The 13362-nt window shown below is 40.7% G+C and overlaps 1 protein-coding gene across 2 annotated transcripts in view; it reads right to left on the bottom strand.

The window, feature by feature from the left end:
• The window catches only part of MTUS1 (microtubule associated scaffold protein 1), a 101061-nt gene that overhangs the window by 1809 nt on the left and 85890 nt on the right, over nt 1–13362 (bottom strand). For both annotated transcript variants that reach the window (XM_081875640.1, XM_081875641.1), the window contains 7 exons: nt 8808–8874; nt 5955–6169; nt 5481–5586; nt 5178–5251; nt 3794–3889; nt 2329–2445; nt 941–1038 (listed from right to left, as the gene is read on the bottom strand). In XM_081875640.1, coding sequence (XP_081731766.1) covers nt 941–1038; nt 2329–2445; nt 3794–3889; nt 5178–5251; nt 5481–5586; nt 5955–6169; nt 8808–8874 — 773 coding nt within the window. The remainder of the gene's footprint in view (nt 1–940; nt 1039–2328; nt 2446–3793; nt 3890–5177; nt 5252–5480; nt 5587–5954; nt 6170–8807; nt 8875–13362) is intronic.

Raw genomic sequence — 13362 nt, 5'->3', positions numbered from 1 at the left:
GCATTCGCCCCATAGGATGCACACACATTTCCCTTCATTTTTGGAGGGGGAAAAGTGTGTCTTATAGGGCGAAAAATACGGTAACTTGCTTCCTCCTTAGTGGTTTTGTTGTGGCTCCAGTCCTGTCAGCACTCAACCTCGAGCTAGAGGGGGAATGATCACGTAACCATATTGTGCTTTGCCAGTCAGCTGCTTGTGGTGCAAGGAAACTCTGTGGACAGGGACTGGAGTAACAAACTGCAGAGCTTGCCTGCTCTACATCCTTGCCCTTAAGAGATGGCAGCCCCGTAATCCTACAAAAGGGCAAAGCCAAGCCACTTTCCTCGCATAGGATTTAACAGTAGGGACTGAGCTTCCTGCTGTAAGGAGTGGAGAGCAAACTTCTTGAAGGCACAAGAAACAGCAAAAGGGGAAAGAGTAGTTATCTGATCCTCCTTTTTAAAAGCTAAACTCTTCCACGATTCAGAAAAAGTTACCACCAAGGACTAATAGTCTAACTCCAAACATAAGCAGTCTGAGCAAGTACTTTCACAAATCCAGCATAGTTTAAATATAAAGAGCTTAAGGAGGCTGCTTTCTCTTCTGCAGGGACACAGAACCTCAGCCATTGACCAAGTAGTACTAATTCTCTATGCAGTGGCTCTCCAAAGCTGTTTGTTCATTAAGTAATCAAGCAGAATCTCTTGAAAACTGTTCTTAGGCAAGCCCCTCTGAAACTATTAAGAAATTGTGCTAACTAGGTAAGTCCACATTCAAATGCTGTGTGGACTGTGCTTTTGTTCCCTTTACTGCAGGCACGCCCCACCTGCAATAGGCTTGAGGTAATTTGCAGTATATACAATTTCACTTGAGTTCTCTACTTTCTAAATCCACCTCCCCAAACAGAACTATGGCAGCTGTTAAACTACAAGAGCAACTCAAACAAGTATTTTAGAGTTACCTGGAAAGCTCCATGTGTTTGTCCATCCGGGCTTTTAATTCTTCATTCTCCTGCTGAAGTTTTCTCATTTTCTCCACTAAGGCTGCATTGTTCTCCACCTTGAACAAATGTGCAAATTTAATGTGTGGTGGGGAGGGGGAGAGGCCAATTTATTTTAGATGAAGCCAGGTTGTCCTATTGTGTCAATTTATAAAATAACATCTCAAAATCTACCACAAACATTATTATTATTATTATTATTATTATTATTATTATTATTATTATTTAAAAAACTTGCTATTACAGCTCCAGAGCTCAAGCATAAATTCTCTACTACAAACTTGTAAAATGCCTCCTTTACCCTGCACTAATCTAGTCTGTCTTGTTAAAACTAGTAAGAAGCACCTTATAATTGAAAGAAAAATGGGAGAGTTGACCAGAGTCTTCCAGTTTCTTCTGTTCAGCATCCTTATGTTTTTGGCTGCACAATCTGGATTTATGGCCAGTGTATTGTGTTTAGGTTTAATAATTAAATGCTGTGGAATTAATGATCAAGGGCAGTATAAAAGTCTCTAAAATTATAAATACTACTTAGCTCTGCTCCCTGTCCCTTGGATTTATAATCTGTTCCTCTGTGCGCTCTGGAGACGAGAGGCCTAACTTACTTATTTACATGTGCTCTGAGACCAGTATATCATCTCAGAAACAATGGCACCCACTGTCCTGGGATCTCAATGTCCCCGATTATTATGGTGTTTGCCCAGCCTTACTGCTGCCATTTAGATGACACACCCTGCTGGCTCCTCCTGCCTCTGGCACAGCGACAGGCTTCCAGAATTTGTCACACTTTAAAAAGCATGTAAAAGAGGGAGGCACGCATCTCTCTGTCTCTGAAACCACCATTCTCAGAGTTTCCTGTATGGGGTCACTGCTCAGAATATTGCTTATTCTGCTCTGCATCTGCATTACTCTAGCAAATATTAAGCAGAGAAACAGAAGTTTGCATAAACACCCTCAATTTACATTCTCTTTCCATATCAACAGAGCAGAATTGTTATACCATGTACCTGGATTTATACAGAATGTTTTAAATGTTCAGTATTTTAAGTGTGCAAAGGGCCCCATATATTTCCGTAACCCTTACAAAAGTTCGTGATGTACTGTCTTTATATGACAGATGGGATGGGCTGAGACGGGGAGAATGATGGACTGCAAAAGTTCATAGGTGGAAACTTATTTAGCTAAAGTTAATTAATTTACATTAGCTCCACAGAGGAGTATTATGATTCCTCTTTCCAGTTTTACTCATTAACTCCTCTGTAACTTGAATTTATTGCTACAGTGTCTACTTCTGCATTATCAGCACAAATCCAGCTTTTGGAAGCCTAGCACTCCAAGAAAAAGCTCACCAGTTTTTCCATCTTCAACAATTTGATATCTTGTTGATGTAGCTTCTCATTTTTGATCTCCAGCACTGCTTTCAAACTTTCCAGTTCTTGTTCCAGATACATAAGCTTAGGGTTTTTCTGCAAAATGAGATGCAAAGTTAATGGAGGCCCCTCAAGGTTGCCATGCATAGCAAACATATTTTAAGTTACGACTGTAAATATTGACTTGTTACAGATTTCCTTAGCCAAGCAGGGGGAAACATTTCTCTCTCTCTCTCTCTCTCTCTCTCTCTCTCTCTCTCTCACACACACACACACACACACACCAAGGTACATCTAAAAAACTTCAAACTCGCAAGCTGTTTGTATGGAGGAATAACAGACAAAGTCTCTTTAAAACAAAACTTTCACAAATGCTCTAAATGTATTTACAGCTCTTGTGAAATTATTTTATTGATGCAAAAAGTGATAAAGGTGGTCACTTTCTGGTATATTGCTGTATTTTTAAACCACGTGTAAGGTTATCTATCCCAAGGTAAAATATACCTATAATGATAAAAACTTCAAATGGGCTTCAACCTTGAAACCACAGAAAGTCATCTTGCAATTAAAATGTACACACACACATCTGTCTGTTGAAATCTATCCAGAATTGTTTTATATTTGAAAATTATGGAGATCTGATCTCAAAAAAAGCAGCTGATAATTAAATTTAAACCCAATAGCTAAGATAATATGATAACCTAATGAAGCTCAAACAAAGCAAAGCAACAGCCAAAAACATAGGAACAGATAACATAGGTCCAGGTGCAGGCAAGACTATAAACATCTGTCAACTTTGGGGTTTAAGGAGAAAGTCTTCTGCACAGACCCACACCAGATCTTCCAACTTAAAACTACAGTAACTCAATCTGCAGAAAATGGACCACTACTCTGAATTGTAGACCCAGAAAAAATGATGTAATGCACCTGGTTCAAACGCTCATAGTATCTTCCTATCCAGAAATCATAGGGCAGGTTGTCATTTTAAAAAAACACAGCTAAAAATAGAAAACCAACTAAGCTATGTGGATGTACTCCCCACATATGCAGTGTGATGGCAATTAGGCGTACATGACACTAGGATCTGTCAACCTTTTTACACCAGGGATCCACTTGAACTGCCCTCGTTCTCTTAAAACCAAGACTGCACTGCTCCTAGTGCAACACACCTGGTCAAGCAGTCATTCATCAGTTTAAGCCACAACATTCGTAACTGCTATTCATGGCTGGAACATTAACAGTGAAGCCACAGCGCGGGAATTGAGATAAGATTGGTCCCTTTGCACGAGCACAAAGGTTTTTGATCCAGCAGGGAGGCATCTTTCACTCATGGAAGGACATTATTTTTCCAAGCTCCCCTTCACCCAGTAGATCCCAGCCTTCCCCTCCTCCTCCACAAAAAAAGTCTATTTCTAGAGGATTATAAAAGCAAGTCAGTACTTACAATATTTGTTTTTTCTTTGGCTGTACGTTTTTGCTCTTCCAACTTAAGCTTTTCATTCAGGGAATCATTTTCACTCTGTAATTCACTAATCTTTTTCTAAAAGATTAAAAACAAACAAAAAAACACCCCAAACTTAAGATCTGAGCCTCTGCTATAAAGCCAGGTAACATTTTAGGAAATTGCTATCAAGTACACTAAATAGAAAACCCCAGTGTGAGAAATTAGAAGTTGCAGAGATCCTTAACACAAACAGTAGGTCAGAGTTTAGAGAAGTAATGCTCCAAAGCATAGCTGTCCTGGCCAAGGAATTTGTCTAAGCAAAAATATAAAAATAAAATGCATGTTTTATAAAGAATCGGGAGTTGCATTGCTTATCCCATGGTTTCTAAGGGATAACCAGAAATATGTACTGTCGCACACCACCCCCAAACTCTGAGCAGTGTGAGATTCCCAGGGGTTTGGTTCCAGGTGGTCTGTGTATCCTTTTAGAAAACGAGACACAGCAGAGATTGTGGTGTTTTTGTGCTATATATGGCTTATGTACACAAATATATACAACCTGAGCCTAAAATGGAGTGCACAGCATCAACACCCCAAAAGGGTCTTGCCTCTTCCATAGACATAGCTTTGGGTCCAAACAGCCATCATGCTCTGCCTGCTGTTTTGTGTCTCGGTCACAACTCCTAACTTCTTACTCAAAACCCTGGCCTTTATCAGTTGAGGAAAAGGTCTTCTCATTGTCTAAATGGCTCATCCCTTAGGCTATCACCTCACACAGGAAGCTAGCCTGGCTTGTTTAACTTTTAACACTTGTTGATTCCAAAGGATCAGAGGTGTCTAGCACACAGGTCGATACACATGGGTTTTAATTGGCTTTTGAAATTTGCTGATTCTAGGGGATTTAGAAGTGTCTAGCACACAGCTTAATACGCACACTGGCTTGGCACCCAAGTGTTAACACCACAGATCTTAATTAAATTCTAACACTTACTGAATCAAAGAATTTAGAAATGTCCAGCACCCACAAACTCATAACAGTATGTAGTTTTAGATCAAGTTGAAGATACCTGTGGCTACTCTGGGCTGGCCCAAGACATTTTGATACCTGGCACTCCCCTCCCGACCAGGGAAGAAGGAGTGAGTACATCAGGAACAAGGGGAATAAAGATCTCCTTTATATTGGGATCTGCTGCCCCTGTAGCTCCTGCTGCCCAAGGCAGTTGCTTCACCTTGCCTCTAGGGTGGGGTAGGCCGGCCCTGTGGCAACAGTTCCAGGATGTTCTACAAATACAAGGTACATGTTGACTTTGACACTGTGGTGGCATCTAAATCTAGCAATGTTACAGTTGCCTCTGGCTTAGTAAGCAAAAGAGAAATTCCAGACCTCTAGTAGTTGTTGTTTTTCTTGGAGAGATTCTTCAAGTGTCCTTCTTTCTAATTCCTGGGCATTCTTGAGCTCTGAAAAATGTTTAGAGTCTTAGCATTGCACAAGTGTACTCGCCTAACTTCTTTACAATACCTGCATAGTGTGGCTTTCATGGTTATTTTGGCAGGGAAGTTTTAATAAGGTACTGACCTCTTATAAACAATAAATGTATTTAGCAGCACAGCAAAGAAACTCTTCCTCTCTCACAGCAATAAAGCAATGTGTTTGGTACCATCAAAGCAGATAAGCTATGCACTTTACCTGTAAAGGACAATTCGTGGTTCTTCTTCAGCTCATCTATCCTTTCCGTATGACTGGTTTCAAGCTCTAGCTTAAAGTTTTCATGTGTAATATTCAAGTTGTCGACCTGAGGAACAACAACATGTTTCGCTTACCGTGTGCCAGGATGTTTGCGATAACAACCACCAGAGCCTTGTTAATTGCCACTGTGGCTATTTTTATTTTATATAATTATTACTGTTCATTCTTTCTGCATTTTGTTTCCCTTCAACCTTACACCTCTCAATTCCTTCCTCCTCCCACTTTAACCACATACCTGCATATACACAGAGCAGCCAGTTCAGGATGACACTCCATACATCTAATGAAACAGACCTTTGCTTAATTCATCACGATCAAGGGTTATCTCCTTTGCCAATTTTTATGTCTGAATAAAGGAGGTTGTGCTTAAGAAATTCAGCAGATGAATCTCAGCCCAACTTCCATCCTGCCTACCTGTTCTTGGAGCTGTGCTTTGTATTTTTCAGCTTCTTCGATACAGATGCTCTGTAGTTTTTGGCATTCTGTTGTATAGAACTGCTTCAGCCTTTCTTCCAGTTCAGACAAATCTCTTTGGTGTTGCTGGTTCAGCTGCTGCACAAATCCTTCGTAAGCTGCTTGTAGTTCATGTCTACCTTTCTCCAATTTCTCATAGGCTGCAGAAGCGGTTACTGAAGACAGAAATGCAGTGACGCTCTATGTAAATAAAATGGTTTTGCAAGCACATGCTCACAGGACTACTTTTAGGGAAGCATAGCCCTCTTCAACAGAATACCATCTCTGATGACACATGGGGAGTTTCTTCCTTTCCTCCAGCCCTATAGTATTCAGGGATAGGACCCTAATTCTGTGAGAAAACACAGGTTTTGCAGGCAGACGTTTCAGCTTCAGTCTTCCTCACTGGAATCCTGAAGAGTCGCTGCCTGTTAGTTTACGACAGCTTCTTGTTTCTAGGTAAATTCTAGACCGTAACATTTGATTCAAGTCCCACATCTTAAAATGCTTTTTAAAAGCTAAAGGTTTTTTCTCCCAGAGCTTTCAGGAGGTCTGCCTTCTGCAAATGCTCATCTAAATTTCCATAAATTTTATATAAAATTAAACTGTACAGAAGACTTTTATAAAAGTTGCACAGGAAGTTTGCTTGGCATCTGTGTTGATGCCTATTGCTGTGTCTTTTTATTTGTCCACAGCTACTTTTTTCTTGGTATTTTAACTGATGCTTCACACACACACACACACCTTTTAATGGCCAACCTTTACTGCACCCATGTTTGAAACCGGACTTCTGACTTATCACACATGGTTATTTTTTATATATATAGCTCTCTCGCTCGAGAGAGCGAGCATGCTATAGTATTTAACTGTGTTTATGCTGTATATGCTATTTTGGAATATTATTTCTTTCTTTGAAAAATACCCTCTTACTTCCTAAATTTATCCAAACCAAAGCTAGTACACTGATAATCTGAAAGCAGCCTAACTAATCAGATTTGCACAAGTACTCTATGTGGTCATCATTCAAAGAGCTCAGTTTCACCTAAGGCCATAATATCTTAAGAGCATTGTTACTGTACCTCTCCTTTCAATGATGCCAGAAGTAGGTGAATCAATGACAACTTGCTTCCCCTACAGTTTTATATTTTAAAATCCCCAGACATGTTCTCCCCCTATTCCTGTTTCCCATGTATTCCCTAGTTTCCTAGCACCATTTCTTTCAAAAGTGGAACAGAGTTTGCTCACAAAAATCCCCACTCTATGTCATAATCTAGCCTTGCCCAAGTTGTTAAGTGTTTATAGCTATTCTGACTTCTGTAAAGACTTCATATTAAAAATTAGGAGGGGGGAAGAGAAAGAACTGAGAAGATCAATAGCATTTTGCACACATTATCATTCTGCTTACCCAATATGAAGTTACTTCATGTGTGTGAAATACTTAGCGCAAGGAGCATTTCACTCTCCCTAGTGCATCATTGCAGAGCAGCAGAGCTCCCATTTGGAAAGTAACCCGTTTAAGAAATTAAACTTATGCACATGGTTTTACACAAAAACCTTTCAAAGACATTCACGGTGCCAAACAAAAAAGGGCTCTTCACCTAACGTATTGTAAGCTTCCAGCAGATAAAATCGCAGTAGGCCAAAAAGCCCTTAAGAATAGGCCCAAATATTTTAAGGCCTGCTATGATTGAACCATGCTATGATTGAAGCATTTTACAAATGCAAACTGAATGCCTGAATGGGCATTTCTAACTCTAATGTATGATACACAAAGATTTCTTCTGAAAACCACCACTTAAAATATTCACCCTGCTTTAAGAATGTGACAAGTAATTATTCTCATAATAAAAAAGGCTCAAGTATCTCTGAATTAAACGAAGGGTATATACTTCAACCACATTTCACAGGCACAGATTCAATCCATCAAATACACTATTTATATAGATAGCACTTTCATTAAGTGCTCCACATTCATCATCTGATTGATTTTTTTTTACAACAAATCTGTAAGGTAGGCCAGACTTGCCTTCACATTACAAGAGAAATGGAGGCCAAATCATTCCATTATACCTAGGGCTATCCAATGGGTTTTAATTTGCTGGAAGGCACCCAGAGTGGCTGGGGCAGCCAAGTCAGATGGGCAGTGTGTGTGTGTGTGTGTGTGTGTGTGTGTATGTATATATATAAAATTATTATTATATAGCACACATCTCTTCCTATCACAGCAATCTATCAAAAAGTCAAGGATTCTAAAGCTTTTAAGAGGCAACTCTCATTTGGCCAATTTAAGCCATACCCCATCTCTCACCATTTTAGCATTACAGTCATCTGCTATGCTGCCTTGCAGCATTTAATCTGATTACTGTAAGCGACAATTAACCTGCACCCAAGTTCATTTCAGACCTGTTGTCTACCAGAGCCCGGCATGACACATGGCAATGAGTAAGATATAGCACACTGTTACAGTTGGTTTGCTTACTGGCAAAATGCAGGATAAATGTCTGCAAAACCATTTAGGCAAACAACAAAATCTATTCTGAAAAGACACCCCCAGTAAATGTTTTGACCATTAGACACATGTTTCCAGGAGGCTGCTCTGGTAGGCTTAGTCAAGTTGGTGCCAGGAATTCGATGAACCCAAGGGTCAGGCAGACAACACTCCAGAGAATTGCAGAGCACAAACATATGAATACAGTCAGGGGATTAGATTGTTCTGGTTCAATACTATGTGTCTTAAAATCAGTTTTGCCGCTGCATTGATTTAAGGGTGTTTTTTAAAAAAATGCAAAGGACAACACAGAAGCCTGTACTTACCTAACTCTCCACGAAGATTGACAAGTTCTAGCGACAGCTCTTTACGTTGTTTTACCACTTCCTCCCTCTGAGGGAAAAAAACAACACAGAGGCACATGGAATGTTAGTGAACACTCCAAGCAGAAAACACAACATTTGCCAATGCTTAACTTGCATGCTATCTGTAGAATGACAAGAAACAGGAAAGTGAAGCCAAGATATGAATCATCCAGGACAACAGCTTCATAATGTTAGAAAAACACAGATGGCCCCCTGAGTTAAGGAAGTACGTAACTTGCAATAAGAACTCTGCCAATGGCTAAAGTACTCTTCAGTGGGGTTTTAGTTAAGTACACAATTTACTTTAAAGTTAACAAAACTTTAGTTTGCAAGTTAAGAAGGGTGGGGGTGCTAAGGATTAAATAAACAGTGTGTATTAAGTAGCATTCAAGTAACCTTCCAGGATGCATGATGTTTGTCTCCAACCCATAACTGCGAGAACATCGTTAGGGATAAACAATACGTGTAATGTACTTTGTAACAAAGGTAAACATAAGCTTCAGCACAGAATACTCTTAGCCTGCTAGTACAAACTGATAAAGCCTCATTGCAAAATTTAAATGGCAGCTGCAAGCTGCTGTGCCTGTCAAGGTTTTGCACAAAACACCAAAATTACAGTCATCTTTAAGAGTTCAAAGTGCTTCTGCTGTTCGCGCAAAGTTAGCCTGCAATCTATACTTCACTACTTTTCTTTCCACTCCCACTTGCCAAACCCTGTATTAAAAGAAGTTTCTGGACACCCCAGTAAAGAGTTCCGACTAAAGCACCAAACAGCACCCACATAACAAATCTACGCTGTGCGAGCATTTCAGTATGCTATCTGCTTCCAAGATGCAGCAACTGCTGTGGAGAGCAGAACATTGCAGAGGTCGCCAGATCCAGCCTGCCTTCCTTCCCTCCAGCTGCTGGAACAATTTTTCACCTTGCTTGCAGCAAGCCGCTGCTTTTAAAATCCTTGTTATTCCAGGAGAGCCCCTACAGCGCAAATGCCAATTACCTCTTTTGCAGCACACTGAGAATACAGGCACATTCTGCTGCTGGAGCAGCCCATCGTTCAGGTTCTCTGCCCAACCACATCCACGTAGCAGGCATGTACAGGTGGCAGGGACTACCGCAAACCAAACTGGTCGGCCCACGCTTAACTCACAGCTAGGTAGCGCTCCTTTGGACACTGCCTCAGCTCGGCTTCATTGTGCTTTGCAGTTACCGTACTTCTTCTACTGGTCTCTCCCCCCAACACAGAAGCAGACACTGCAGCTTCTGCACTTGGCACAAGCAGCCAGTGATTACTTAAAGCCACAGCCCTTTCGTTTTTTTGAAAAATGAGAACCAGACATTACAAAGATCGATTGCCACTTACTCAAATATCAGCTGGTACAGTGAAGGGTGGAGGGGAGGAAAGAGCACAGAAATCCCGACTACCTCTATGGATAATGGATCTTATTTTTAGCTTTTCTGAATTAGTTATTCTAGGCTTTCACTCTTAATTTATAGAAGAAGAAAACATGGCATGAATTGTAAGGAGCCGAGAGAAGGTACAGACCTTGCCAGTACGACTATGCTATCATTTGTTATGTAGCTTCTTCGGTGAACCTGGTGCTTCTACAAGATAGTCAAATCTCTGCTCCCAAGGAGCTTACAATACGGTTTTAAACAGTGGGGGCAAGGGGATTGCTTCCATCTTTTTCCTGTTACATTTGATGAAGCTATATATTCATTAATATTTCAGCATCGCTTTCGTGATTGCCCTCACAAGCACTCTTTTATGATTTAGACCACTTGCTATTATTCCCATTTTACAGATTACTTAGTAACTGGCCTGAGTCAACCCTGTCGAGTCCATACCCAAAGGCTAAAGCCTAGAACCAAATCTATCTTTATATTTGCTGGGGGGAAACGGCACTCATTCACTCATTTTTAGCTTTCACCAAAATAGACATTCAAAAATAAAACACTATTTTTTTAAAAAAATCACATCACTGATGAATAACACACCAGCCCACCCACCTTTTGTAGGGTGGAGTTGACATCCAGCCTGAAAAGTTATGGAGAACTCATACACCTGCGTATTACTTTATAAAAACCAGCTTAAAACATAATGTTTTCGAACTTCCAAGTCTCATATTTCCTCCAAAACACTCAAGGTGGCAAACATGGTTCTCCCCTATTTTATTCTCACAACAACCCTTGGGGGTATGTTAGGCTGAGACATGTTAAACAGCTCAAAGTTGACAAGCGAAGTTCACAGGTAAGTGGGGATTTAAACCCTGGTCTTCCAGAGCCAACACTCTAACCACAACACCAACGTGATGCTTCTCATAGAATCAAGGAATTGGAAGGGACTCCTGAGGGTCATCTAGTCCAACCTTCTGCAGTGCAGGAATCTTGACTAAAGCATCCATGACAGATGGCCAACCTCACAAAGGTACAGTGGTACCTCGGGTTACAGACACTTCAGGTTACAGACTCCGCTAACCCAGAAATAGGACCTCGGGTTAAGAACTTTGCTTCAGGATGAGAACAGAAATCACACAGCGGCGGTGGGAGGCCCCATTAGCTAAAGTGATACTTCAGGTTGAGAACAGTTTCAGGTTAAGAACGGACCTCCAGAACGAATTAAGTTCTTAACCCAAGGTACCAATGTATTGCCCTAATGTTAGATTTCAGTCATTTCCCTAACATACCAGCATGGCTCTCTGCTACCTTAGAAACTACAGATCATCATTTATATTGCAAAACTCGTAATGCCGTTTAATCAAGTCTGCGCTAGCCGTTTAAACAAGTCTGCGCTAGCCTCAAAAATTTGGCCGTGAGTTCTTTGGGTAACCTTCCATAAGTGCATCTCTATTCCTCAATTCCCCAAGTGCAAGACCAGTCTTAAACCAGGAATATCAGTGACAAATTCACAGGTAGGTTTTGGTTGTAGAAGGAAAGGCCTCTTTAGCATTTTGCCATTTCTAAATTCTATACTGTATATAAAACAGGGACGCATGGAAAAAAAATTTTTATTACTGAGTAGAATTAAGTTCTTCATGTTGCATGTATACAAAGGACTATGGTAGTTTTAATTCAAAGAGCAAGAACTGCCCTGCTGCAGACAGACAAGAGAAAGCCCCACCTTGAGAATACATTTGTTACATTCAGGACATTCATTCCAACTGCAAATTGGTTTAAAACTCACAAATGAGAAAAATCCACTTATCTGATAACCCGATTAGTGACCAGCCACTCCTACTAGCCATCAGTAAGACCAACAATTAGGACATTGTTCTTAGAAATCTGAGGGCAATAACTCTATGGATCCACCCATTAGGTGGAAAGAAAGCATTACTGTTAAGCGAATCACATGAACAGCCCAGTATCTAGAAGGTCAATAACTTGGATATACAAAATTTAAGATGGTTCTCTTGCACGGAACCAATTATTTTTGCCAGTATGAGCTACAGAAAACAAATCTGGCCAAAATACTTTAATAAAATAGATTAGCAGCAAAGGGAAGATGTCCAGGTAAGCGGCCACAATCAGGACAGACACACACACAACAGAAACTTTTACTGGGCTAAAAAGGGGGCATGGCCCACAGAAAGTCTTGTGGAAGCTTCAAGTGATGCTAAAGACTAGGACCCAAAGATTAGCTTAAACTCATGCAAGCAGTTTTGCTAAGCCCACCTCCCTCCACCCTGCCCCCCAAATTCTCTGAAAGCTGACAAAATGGAAAAAAGCACTAAATAATTATTTCTTCCCAGAGAAAAAACCATCATCCTACCCTGACCATAGGCAGGGCTGATCTGAAGGGTGGGATGGCTGAAGGAGGTTGTGAAAGGCTTGGGGAGACCGTGCCCATCCAGTCCAGTGGAAGGAGTCATCCTGTCAATTGAATGTCCTCCAGTCCACACAGGCAAACAATTCTCTTTGAGAGCTGACACTGACACACACCCGCTCTACAGTCGTACCTTGGATCTCAAATGCCTTGGCTCCCGAACCAATCTGCTCCTGAACAATCGAAACCCAGAAGTGAGTGTTCCGGTTTTTGAACGATTTTCGCAAGCCGAACGTCCAGCGCGGCTTCCGATTGGCTGCAGGACGTTCCTGCAGCCAATCAAAAGCCGCACCTTGGTTTTCAAACAGTTTTGGGAGTCGAACAGACTCCCAGAATGCATTCTGTTTGAGAACCAAGGTACGACTGTATTACAAGTTGTTTTTAAAAGGGGGTTGGAATTATTTGGAAAACCAAACAAAAACAAAGGTAGCCCTAAAGCCACCTCAAGCTTTACACACATTTATATTAGTGTGCAAAACATGGACTGATGAAAAATGAGCAAACAGTATTGCTACTGGAAACAAGCTGAATGCATAAATTGTTCAGTTGCTGCTGTGGCTTATTTCTTTTTCATGAAGCGCATCAAAGGTTATTGCACTAAATTCAAACTGAAGCCTATTTAGGGAGCGAAGGGAATTCTATTTCAAATTTCCATTATTCAGTGCTCCATTAATTTCAGCATTCTATAATAATTCA

The sequence above is a fragment of the Podarcis erhardii genome (assembly GCF_964252035.2).
Source record: "Podarcis erhardii genome assembly, chromosome: 9".
Classification (NCBI taxonomy): Eukaryota; Metazoa; Chordata; class Lepidosauria; order Squamata; family Lacertidae; genus Podarcis; species Podarcis erhardii.
This window is presented reverse-complemented; position numbering and strand designations above follow the sequence as displayed.